Source organism: Osmerus eperlanus, chromosome 3 (assembly GCF_963692335.1).
Source record: "Osmerus eperlanus chromosome 3, fOsmEpe2.1, whole genome shotgun sequence".
In the NCBI taxonomy this organism is placed as follows: Eukaryota; Metazoa; Chordata; class Actinopteri; order Osmeriformes; family Osmeridae; genus Osmerus; species Osmerus eperlanus.
Genome location: NC_085020.1, coordinates 16803706 through 16816120, shown reverse-complemented (window position 1 = coordinate 16816120; position 12415 = coordinate 16803706). Strand labels below are relative to the sequence as shown.

General features: G+C 47.3%; 1 protein-coding gene across 3 annotated transcripts in view; it reads right to left on the bottom strand.

Moving 5' to 3' along the window:
- lss (lanosterol synthase (2,3-oxidosqualene-lanosterol cyclase)) overlaps positions 1–12415 on the bottom strand; it is a 76460-nt gene that overhangs the window by 6459 nt on the left and 57586 nt on the right. For 2 of the 3 annotated variants that reach the window (XM_062457484.1, XM_062457486.1), the window contains one exon: positions 12103–12273. In XM_062457484.1, the coding sequence (XP_062313468.1) occupies positions 12103–12273 (171 nt within the window). The remainder of the gene's footprint in view (positions 1–12102; positions 12274–12415) is intronic. The other variant, XM_062457485.1, reaches the window with a different exon arrangement.

The window sequence follows — 12415 nt, the reverse complement described above, 5'->3', positions numbered from 1 at the left end:
TAATATTCTTGTTACGACTAGCTAGCCTACTTCTTCTTCTGTTTAACAGTTCAGCTTTCAGCTTCTCCCGCATTGTAGGCTATTTAAGCTCTTAGCTTTGTTAGATGATGCAGTTCAGCTTCCACACTGCCTCTTGAAATTCAACTATTTCTTCGATTGCTTCACAACGTTCAAACGTATTCTCCCGCATTGTATTTAAGCACTTAGCTTTGTTAGATGATGCAGTTCAGCTTCCACACTGCCTCTTTTGTGTGACTCACACATTTTTGAAATTAATTTCAGCTTTCAGCTTGCGGGTATTCTAATGTCTGTATTTTCAGCAATTAAAAATAAATAAATTCATCTTTCAGCATTCCTGCAGGAAATGCACTTTCTAGTTAATTCTTAGAGTTATGATTTGTATATTTATCGTGTAAAAAATATATACATATTGATTGATTGATATTGGCTTAGCAACTTTTAAAACAATTTACTGTTAATTTTAATTATTGTAAGATTAATATTTTGTTGCTTTGGACAAAAGTGCCTGCTAAAAACGCACACAGCCTCCCTCCCTTTCTGAGTCCCTGTTAATTTGCCTACTCCTTACCACGTTGTCAACACCTCTTTCTTCCATCTTTTCCTCACTCGCTCCCATGGCCCTGTCATGGTCACTCCTCCTCCTCGGCTTCTTCCCTGACTCTCTCAGTATGTTTCTGCCTCTCTGAGCCAGCTACCTCTCATCAGCTACCTTTACAGGTAGCTGATGTTGACGCAGCTAAAGCCCCCCCCAAACATGTTCGAATTTTTTGCACATTTTGTGGCATTCGCCTGTAGATTTTTTTTCTTTTTCTCCCTTAACTTTTCTGCGCCTCCCTTGCGCTTTTGGTGGTCGTTTCTCCATTTTAGCGATGTTAAACGTTCACGATGCTAAACCAGCATACGCATTAGCCCAGGGGTTCTCAAACTTTTTTGGGCCAGGGACCCCTTACAGGGGAGAACATTTTCCAAGGACCCCCCCCCCCCCAACAAAAAAATAGACTTTTAACATTGCATCATTATTAGACGAATGAATTACACAAAATTGACTGGAAACAGGAGTGGTTACTTATTTATTCATTACATATTAATGTATTACTTTTTTGTATTAATTGTAACATTGTTTCAAACTGACTGGCTTGGCCAAGCTTTGTAGCATGGGAGACTTGATCTTTTTACAGCTGACAGCCAGTTTTCAGCACATTTAGAGGCATCAAACATTTCCAGGGAGGGCCCCACTCTACTGATCCGAATGAGGTCCTCGGTGGTGGATGGGTTCAAACTACTCATTAATGGGAAATTTAGTTTTTATGTTGTAGCTATTCGCACCGGTGTTCATGTAGGGTCGCAACTGCACTCTTGGTTTTCAGCATTGCTTGCGGCAGGACAGAAGGGGACTCAGTTGGGGGTTAATTTTGTTGACGGAAGCATTGTTTAAGTTTATATTGTTGAACTCGTTGTAGTTCAACGTGTGTAGTGTTGAATGTTAGTTTGGTTAGTTTGATTGTTCACACTGAGGGTGAAGGTTAGCTAGCTATATCACTAGCCAGGCTGTTACAACGCAGGACAGATTCAGTAGTATCGCAGAACGCAGCCTATGAGGTTTATCCGAGTCGCAATAATTAGTAGTTGAAATCTCAGAAAAAAATAATAAATGTTTCCCGTTGCAAGTAATGGTTTGTGTCACGGCCCCACCCCCCTGAGCTTGTTTCCATTACACACCTGCTCCTGATCATCGTTACCACTACTTAACCTGTGGCCTGACATCCAGTCCCTGCCGGATCGTTAGACGTACCAGTACGTTGCGCTTTAGTGCCTGTATTTAAAGTATACCACTAGTCATCCTGTTCGCTTTGCAAATTTTTCCTTATTTTTCTGACCGGACTCCTGCTCCTCTGTTTCAGCCTCTGCACCCTGGAGACCCATTCACTCCCGCCTAGCCACCCTCACCACCGACCTGCACGTTTGTTACCACCATCACCTGTACCCACCTGTCACCAATAAATACCTTTTTTTTCACCACCTACCAGTCCCGGTCTGCATTTGGGTCCCATCACTGGGATTTGTGACAGAACGATCCGGCCAGACAATGGACCCAGCAGCCCTGGACGCTGTGCGCCATGCCGTCTCCCAACAAGGCAATATGTTGGGCCAACACAGCACGGCTTTGCAGGAGATAATGGCATTAGTACAAAACCTCTCTACCAGCGTGTCCAGTATCAGGGACCAGCTTAGTGCTCCAGCGGACCCGCAACCACCTGCACCTTCCCCCGCACCTGCCGAAGCAGGACCTGCTTCCATGTCTGTTCTGGAGCCCAAGGTTCCTACACCTGAGAGGTATGAGGGGGATTTGGGAAAGTGTCGCTCGTTTCTCATGCAGTGTGGATTGGTGTTTGACCTGCAGCCCCGTACCTACGTCTCGGACAAGGCCAAGATAGCCTGTCTAATTGGGCTGCTCCGGGGAAAGGCCCTGGAGTGGGCGTCAGCTGTTTGGGAGCGACAGGACCCCTGCATTGCCTCATACCAGGAGTTCACGGCTGAGATGAGGAAACTATTCGACCACCCCGTACGAGGAAAGGACGCTGCTAAGCGTTTGTTTGCTATTCGTCAGGGAACCCGCAGCGTCGCAGAATACGTGATCGAATTCAGAACACTGTCTGTGGAGAGTGGATGGAACGAGGAGTCCCTACAGGCAGTATTCTACCAGGGGTTGACCGACCAACTCAAGGACGAGTTGATTTCTTATCCTGAGCCTCAGGGTCTGGACGACCTGGTAGCCTTGTCCATCCGGGTGGATAACAGGTGCTGGGAGAGAAGGAGGGAGAGACGATGGGGGTCTCCTAACCAGCCGCCACACCTGAGACCGACCAAGCCTGTAGAAGGAACAGAGCACCCTGATCGTTCAACACCCCAAGAATCCAGGAGAGGTGAGGCTGCCTGACCCTGAAGCCATGCAGGTGGGAAGACACGGGTTGTCCACTGAGGAGCGCCAGCGTAGACGGGAGACCAACAGCTGCCTCTACTGCGGACGCACGGGCCATTACATCTCCTCCTGTCCTCAGCGCCCGGAAAACTCCCAGGCTCGCTAGGTATGGGGGGTCTTCTAGCGAGCCACCTTCCTCAGTCTCTCTCACCCCGAGCCAGAACCCTTTTTCCTGCCACCCTCATCAGGGAGGACCAGTCAGTAGAGGTTAATGCCCTCGTCGACTCTGGAGCGGATGACAGCTTTATGGATGCTGACCTGGTAGAACAGATGGGGCTCTCCAAGGAGCAACTCCCGGAGGCCATAGAAGCAACTACCCTAGATGGCAGACTGCTGGCACGTTTGACCATGAGAACGGAACCATTTACGATGCTGTTATCAGGCAACCACTCTGAAGTCATCTCCTTCTACATCCTGTCCTCACCACGCGTTCCCCTGGTTCTTGGTTACCCCTGGCTGAGGAAACACAACCCCACCTTCGATTGGGTGACAGGCAAGGTAACCAGTTGGAGTGTTGAATGTCATGCTAACTGCCTCAAATCTGCCTGTTCCCTGTATGTTCCCAGCCAGAGTAAGCCCTCTGCCCCCCCGGATTTGTCCCTGGTGCCGGAGGTCTATCACAGCTTGGGTGAGGTGTTCAGTAAACAGGCACTGTCACTTCCCCCTCACCGACCTTACGACTGTGCGATCAACCTGATTCCTGGGGCCGCCTTTCCCAAGGGCCGCCTTTATAGCATCTCTCGACCGGAACGTGAGGCCATGGAAGCCTACATCAAGGATTCCCTGGCGGCAGGCCTCATTTGTCCCTCGTCATCCCCCCTGGGTGCAGGATTCTTTTTTGTTGGTAAAAAGGATGGGTCCTTGCGGCCTTGTATCGATTACCGGGGGCTAAATGACATAACCATCAAGAACAAATACCCTCTGCCGTTGATGAATTCTGCCTTTGACTCCCTGCAGGGTGCCATTGTGTTCACCAAGCTCGATCTACGCAATGCCTACCATCTCGTCCGTATAAGAGAGGGGGACGAATGGCTAACCGGATTCAACACACCCATGGGCCACTTCGAGTACCTGGTCATGCCGTTTGGCCTCACCAACACCCCTGCAGTATTCCAGAGTATGGTAAACGATGTTCTTGGAGACATGATTGGTCGCTTTGTGTTTGTCTACCTGGATGATATTCTCGTGTTCTCTGAAAACATTCTTGTCCACACCCAGCATGTCCGGCAGGTCCTCCAGCGTTTGCTGGAGAACCGCCTTTTTGTGAAAGCAGAGAAGTGTGACTTCCACGCACACACCACCTCTTTTCTCGGATACATTATTACGGGGGGACAGGTGAAGATGGATCCGGAGAAGGTGAGGGCGGTTCTGGACTGGCCTCAGCCTGGTACTAGACTGCAGCTCCAGAGGTTCCTGGGGTTCGCAAATTTCTATCGACGGTTTATCCGAGACTACAGCCGGGTGGCCTCCCCTTTGACAGCCCTGACGTCTAGTGTCAGGCCCTTCTGCTGGAATTCCGAGGCAAACAGAGCATTCCTGGATTTGAGGAACCGGTTCACTGATGCACCCATCCTCACCCAGCCGGACCCCTCTCTACAGTTTGTGGTGGAGGTGGATGCCTCGGATGTGGGAGTTGGCGCCGTCCTGTCCCAGCGAAGCCCCGCTGATGGTAAGCTCCACCCGTGTGCTTTTTTTTCACGTCGTCTTTCCCCAGCCGAAAGGAAATTTGACGTAGGGAACCGGGAACTACTCGCCGTGAAGCTCGCCATGGAGGAGTGGCGCCACTGGCTGGAGGGAGTGGAGCAACCGTTTATCGTATGGACCGACCACAAGAACCTTGCATACGTGCAGTCGGCCAGGCGACTCAACTCCCGTCAGGCCAGGTGGTCTTTGTTTTTTGGCCGCTTTAACTTTACCCTCACCTATCGACCAGGCTCTCGGAATGGCAAGGCAGACGCCCTATCTCGTGTGTTCTCTAGAACAGAGGAGACAGGAGCCAAACCCGAGGCCATCCTGCCCCAGGACATCGTAGTGGGGGCAGTTGTCTGGAAGATCGAGGAAGAGGTTAAAACGGCCCTTCTAGATCAGCCTGGTCCAGGTTACGGCCCACCGGGCCGCTTGTATGTGCCCAACTCTGTCCGTTCTGCTGTGCTCCAGTGGGCACACACTGCTAAGATTGCTTGTCACCCGGGCGTTGCCCGTACCATGGCTCTATTGCGCAGACGCTTCTGGTGGCCTGGCATGGGAAGAGATACCCGGGTTTTTGTTTCTGCCTGTCCTGTCTGTGCTCAGAACAAGGGAACCAACCGACCCAGTGCAGGACTTTTACACCCTCTACCGATTCCCCGGAGGCCCTGGTCTCACCTGGCTCTGGACTTTGTAACCGGTCTGCCCCCGTCCGAAGGTAACACTGTTGTTCTTACCGTGGTTGATAGATTCAGCAAGTTTGCACACTTTCTGCCCCTCCCGAAGCTTCCTTCGGCTACGGAGACTGCTGCGATCCTTGTCAAGGAGGTTTTTCGGATCCACGGTCTTCCTGGAGACATCGTATCAGACCGAGGTCCCCAGTTCACATCGGTGGTATGGAAGGCCTTCTGTACAGCCATTGGAGCTACTGTCAGCCTCTCGTCTGGATTCCACCCCCAGTCTAATGGCCAAGCTGAAAGGGCCAACCAGAAGATGGAGACGACGCTTTGCTGCCTTGTCTCCTCAAACCCCACCTCCTGGACCTCCCATTTGCCTTGGGTGGAATACGCCCACAATACGCTTCCTACCTCCGCCACCGGTATGTCCCCTTTCCAATGCCTTTACGGTTATCAACCCCCCTTGTTCCCCTCACAGGAGAAGGATCTCGCTGTTCCCTCTGTCCAAGCCCACGTCCGCCGCTGACACCTGACCTGGCAGCGTGCCAGGGCTTCCCTGTTGAAGGCCTCCGGTTGATATCAAGTCCAGGCCAACCGTCGCCGTACTCCTGCACCCTCCTATGCTGTGGGGGACAAGGTCTGGCTGGCTACCCGGGACCTTCCACTGCGAACGGAGTCTAGGAAGGGGGCCCGTTCCTGGTGGAGAGGATCATCAATCCCGCAGTCGTCCGGCTAAAGTTGCCCAAGGCCCTCAAGGTACATCCTGCCTTTCATGTTTCCTGCCTCAAGCCTGTCCTCCTCAGTCCCCTGCTTCCTCCTCCCCCTCGGCCTCCCCCTCCTCGGATGATCGGTGGTGGTCCTGTTTACACGGTGCGCCGCATCATGGACTCCCGTCGGCGGGGCCGGGGATTCCAGTTCCTCGTGGACTGGGAGGGCTATGGGCCGGAAGAGAGGTGCTGGATCCCTCGGCGTCAGGTCCTGGACGCTGGCCTGCTGCGGGACTTCTACCGTCTCCATCCAGGTGCGCCGGGTGGTACGCCCGGAGGCGTCCGTCGGAGGGGGGGTACTGTCACGGCCCCACCCCCCTGAGCTTGTTTCCATTACACACCTGCTCCTGATCATCGTTACCACTACTTAACCTGTGGCCTGACATCCAGTCCCTGCCCGATCGTTAGACGTACCAGTACGTTGCGCTTTAGTGCCTGTATTTAAAGTATACCACTAGTCATCCTGTTCGCTTTGCAAATTTTTCCTTATTTTTCTGACCGGACTACTGCTCCTCTGTTTCAGCCTCTGCACCCTGGAGACCCATTCACTCCCGCCTAGCCACCCTCACCACCGACCTGCACGTTTGTTACTACCATCACCTGTACCCACTTGTCACCAATAAATACCTTTTGTTTCACCACCTACCAGTCCAAGTCTGCATTTGGGTCCCATCACTGGGATTTCTGACAGTTTGAGCCTTTTCGGGTTCTATAATTTATTTTCACGTAGCCTAACTGTCAGCTGCAATATGTTCAAAACATAGTCTGTATGTCTATGGTTAAAACTCGCTCGCTCCCGTGCGCCCTAATACTTTTCCATGCTCGCACACATGGGCGCACTGTAGAGCCCTGCCTTTGTGCTCTTAAATGGACACAATATGCTTATTTTATTGGTGCAATGATCACCCATCTGTTGATTATTATATGTTTTCACTTTTTAATGATACAACACAATTCTACAATTTTATAATTTATGGCAAATTATATCGCGGACCCCCTGGCTATGGCTCGCGGACCCCTACTTTGAGAACCGCTGCATTAGCCAACAGCTCGTGTCTCAGGGCCTGCGGGAGGCGATATTATGAATCAGGGGAAGGGGGTTCCTGGATTTGATTGGGTCAGGCCAGTGCCAATAAATAAAATTAACCAATGGGCTGCTGTCAGTTCTTTATGGGCCGGCCCGACCAACAAAAAAAAAAAGCTAAATTCTATCGGCGATTCGGCCCAAAAATGCGTCGGCCCACCGGGCAAATGCCCGGTATATCAGATGGCCAGTCCAGCCCTGTTGTAGGCCAACAGGATCGAGTATTCCTCCATGTAACAATTTGCTAGAGCTAGTTCACTACAAATATTGAACAACGTTTTTTTGCGATCCCATAAACATAGGCTACTGTTGAAAGCTACATAGTAGCTCTTCTGTGGCAAAGCACAGCAAAATGAGTTGGAAAATTCAACTCATGCGACACACAGGAGTTGCCCAATACAAATCCAGCTGAGTGCAGTAGATTAGCAGCGGTAGTGCGGATTGCATTTTCAAAATTTACTAAAAAATACTATATTGGGATATATACCGTTACCCAGTAGCGGCTGGTGATAATTTTAGGGGGGGAGGCAATAAACAGAAAGCAGCACTTCGAAACTGGGCAAAACAACCACCACTACTTTATTTAAACAACTATGTATTTAAGAAGAGCAAGACAATACGATACAAAATTCAAGTTACAAACATAACAAGATAGTGAGGATATCGTTTTTTTTTTTTTACTATATCCTCCCATCCACTACCAAAAAGCACGTTAACTAGCTACTTGAACATCCAGCCAACTCCGTTTCGCATAAAGAGCAGGTAAGAAGCCCTGGTTGTACTAGTAATAGCTTCGTCCCCGGTCTCTAGCCTGCTGCTTCGTCCTCGGTCACTGGCTTGCTGCTGGATTTGTAAATCGTGTTGGTCCGAGATCCTTTATACTCTTTTTTTCTTCTAGCGAACGTCTTGTGAAAGGGTTTTTTTGTAAATCAATGACAGAATTTGTTTTGACGCACCGCCACTGATTCACAAAACCAAAGTTTCTGCTAGCTATGCTGCTCTCGTAGATGCTTGTTCTGGTAACTAGGGGAATTTTAAAGGTCGCTGATGGTCACCGAATCAGTCCAATCGCGTTGAAGTAAGAACGATAGGAAACCATGTCATTGGTTAGGGCGCAAAGATTTTCGCCCCAGAATCGAACTTTCAATCCGCCAATGAAAAGCTGTTCCTGCTGAAATGACAGCAAAAAGTTAACTAGCTTCCATAGACTTTGCTGTTACCGGCGCCCTTCACCTGAAGGAGGGGCTTTTCTCAGTAATGACGAATGGCAATATATTATGTTTGGTCACATTTAAGTGGTTGTTGTCAGGGGCTTACGGTCTCCCACACACATTTAACGCGTAAACGCGGTACATTTCTTATTTTTATTATTTTGTATTTTATGTTTTTTTACATGTCTTTTGACATATTTTCATCTCAAAATTTTAAGTGGGGCGGCGCACTTGCGCCCACTATTGACGCACCGCCACTGCCGTTACCGCCAGTGCTTCAGAATTATACCGCAATATACATTTTAGGCCATTCCGCCCAGCCCTACCCTGAGCAAAAGAGAAAACCGCCTTTGTAACTCTGGACGGATTGTACCACTGCACTGTACTCCCCGTTCAACCGCAGCAGGCAAGCCAGCACCACCAAAGAGAGGGTGCATTGTGCGAGGTATGTGGCTTTGGCTTGTGCCTGTCTGCCGGGAGCGGACACACCTGTAGCGAACTGGACAATTAGAACACAGATAAGAAGGGCCAGCTCCAAACAGAGAGGCAGAGTTTGATGTGCAGTAGCGGAGCCAGAGGGGTGTCCGGGGTGGCACTGGACACCCTGACATCTGATTGGCCACCCTGGGTGCCACCCCAAAATGTAATTCGCTACTGGAAATTTGATGCTGATTGACATCTCATCTCAAGAAGCATTTATTTTGCTCCATTGCGGTGCATTATTCAAATCGAAGAGAGAAGTTTGTTGCGAGATACAGAAGAATAAGAAGAACAGACAGCAGAATAGAGAATATTTCCACAGCTCCACAAGCTCTTTTTGCGATTGAGAAAGGCATAATATTTGAAGAAAGTTTTAAGGTTTGCATTGGGTTTAGGTTTCCTGAATTTTTTTTTTACGAATGTTGATTAGCCTACAATAGCTGTGTAAGTTAATGTTAGAACTTCGACTCCAATAACAGACAAACTGAGACAGTCAGTAGGCTTGTACTCCGATTTTACAGTTTTCTTGTGCTTGTGCGGCTTATATTTCGAAGCAGTTTATAATCCGGTTTTAGAACAAAAAAGTGGCTTTGTCTCAAGATCTCTACAGACCGTGCAGCTAATTTAATGCTCAACACTTGAACGGGGGCTTATTACTTAAAAATAAATTATTTAGGCTACCTCAGTAACACTATCAGGGCTTGGAAATACAGTGACTTGCTAAAGTAGGCAAATGTCTAGTAGAACATAACATTTCATAATAATTTCAGTTAATCAAACAGCTGCAAGACCCAGTGAAATGTTATAGGCTAGCTAGCTCTAGCAAAATAACGCTAGCATCGCTAACAACATTACTAATTCAACTTTGGTAGTGTAACCGAGCTCTTTTTAAGTTCGTTTTAGATCTAATTGTATATGATCCTGTGGACAAAAAGACACAGACGCGGTCTCTTTTCATAACTTGTATTTTACCACTGCTCTTCTTGACATCGCTATTCGAACAGCCCTCACTGATTTCACAAATGCATTCAGCATCAAGCCTACGGCAATTCCCGAGGGACTAAACACCCTTGTCCGTTGTCACGTAGAAAGGTCTGCTACAGTAGGCTATCCTCAGGATTTGCAAGTTAGCTAAACTTATACTATATCTAAAATAATTTTGTAGACATAACAATGGATTCTGCCACTAAATGAGTGACTTGGCTTTATTTCTGGACATACTATCCACAACCGAAGTGTGTTACACAATGCTGTAGATCGCCTATACTCGTGCATTGCTCTTGGTACCTAGAATGCCTTGTGGCAAGCTGAAAAGCTACTAAGTTAAGGGCATTAGCTTAGTTAAATAAGCATTGTTTGGAGTTCTATAGTTGTGTTCGTTCTGTTTTGAAATGTGTAATGCTATGGTCTTTAGATCATTTGAGTGTTCACCCTGATTGGGAATGTTGTCTAGTTAGATGGCAAGTAATCAATCGTGAGCAATGGCCCGCTCAACGTTAACCGGCACAACGGTAACATTGTTTGCTTTCGAAGTACGTCTTATATTCCAGTGCAGTTTATACTCCGATTTACAAACAGAAAGTGCTCATTCTGGGGGGGTGCGCCTTATACACGATGCGGCTTATTTTCCGAAAAATACGGTAATCAGATTGACGAGAGATCGGTTCCCAATTTAGCCTAACATTGTGTTTACATCTGTGTTAGTAGGTATAATAAATAATACCTGCACTGTGTACTAGCTTGTACACTGACATTCTAAAATTATACATCCAAAGGGTTTCTTATCACACAGATTTAATTTGGTCTTGTTTAGGCCAATTCCAAAACTTTTCTTTGCTATTAGTTAACATAATATATGAACATAAATATTATGCTGTAAATTTGTAATGTGGTTGGGCACCAAGTTATTTATATTTTTCAAGTCCATTTCTCCTTGATTTCTGCTACCTTTTTTTGGGGGGTGTGTAAATTCACTTTGTTTTGTAAATAAACTATGCACTGTGTTATTTCTGTAACACAGAAATGCTATTATAAGTCCCTGGTGCTTGAGCTTTTTTCCCCAAAAATATTTAGGATGTTCCAGCACTTATAGACCCAGATTATACTGTATATATTAATGAAAACAGTGACCCAAGACTCTGGACTATGGACCCCCTGAAGTAGCCTTGGCCACCCCATGTATTAAACTCTAGTTTCGCCACTGTTGATGTAGTGACTGAAGAAAGGAGAGGTGAGCACCAAAGTTTGGCAAAGCAGCTAACCTGTATTGCTAATTGTGCTGTGCCTGCTCCACTAGGCTGAAGGCTTGCCGGTGTAAGAAATGAGATAAGTGACGGCTTTCCCTTTGAGAGGACAGGCTTTAGTTACATTTTGCCATTCAAGAGGAAGACCTTTAGTTGCTATTTTTGTCCGCTGTTGTTTCTTTTTTACAGAGACCTGTTTGTTTGTCAAAATTGCATCATTTAACTTTTTAGAGAATATAATTACTTATCTAACTAAGTATTGCGCATAACAAAAAACAATGTATAGAATGTACATTCAGTCTAAAGCAGGGGTGTCAAACTCATTTTAGGTAAGGGGCCACATACTGCCCACTTTGATGTCAAGTGGGCCAGACCAGTAAAATCATAGAATAATAACGCATACATAACCACAATATTTCTTGTTTAAATCATTGGTGAAGTTTTTTGATGATAAACCCTATTTTAAGGTCTTTCTACAATAAAATAGAAACATATAAAGACCAAAAACTCAGACATCAGCCCAATGTTAATCTGCCTGGGCTCTCCTCTACTGATTCCCTTGCTTTGTGACGCGTTTGACGTCAAATGCGTCACAAAGCGAGCAGCGAGCGCTGCTGCCTGTGGCAATGAGCGCTTCTGCCTCCGGAGCAAACATCGCATTTACGCTGTTTTTGAAGCAATTACTGGATCGATAAAAAAAATTACTAAATGTTTCTACTGATAAACCTGCATATTCTTAATAGACATTTGGATTTGGAATATCAGTTACTTTTATAGAAATGCGATTTATGTCTTTCTGTAATTTTCAAACTTAGCAAAGACATCTGACGGGCAGAGCTGGACGCCCTGGCGGCCCGCCAGGGCCGTATGTTTGACACCCCTGGTCTAAAGCCTACATGAAAGCCCCATGAATATTTAACAATCAATTGTTACATTTGCCTTGAGTTCTTTACCTGGCAGCCATAAGGCCTAGCAAGGCCCAGCATGTGTTGTGGATCTGACTGTTAGGACTCTGGATATAGCGGCGTTGCTCACACGACTCAAAGTCCTCTCCCCAGCCTCCGTCTTCCATCTGCTTGGCCAGCAGGAACTCACATGCCTTCTGTACCTCCCTGCACACACTACTGGGGGTGACAAGATCAGCAACCGACAATTATGCTTAAAACTATGATGTTCACTACATGTCTGTTGTAATTGGTCTAAAGTTAAAGAGAAAAAAAAGTTGTGTATATGCATGTGCACGTGGCACTTGTTTTGAGAGGGGTC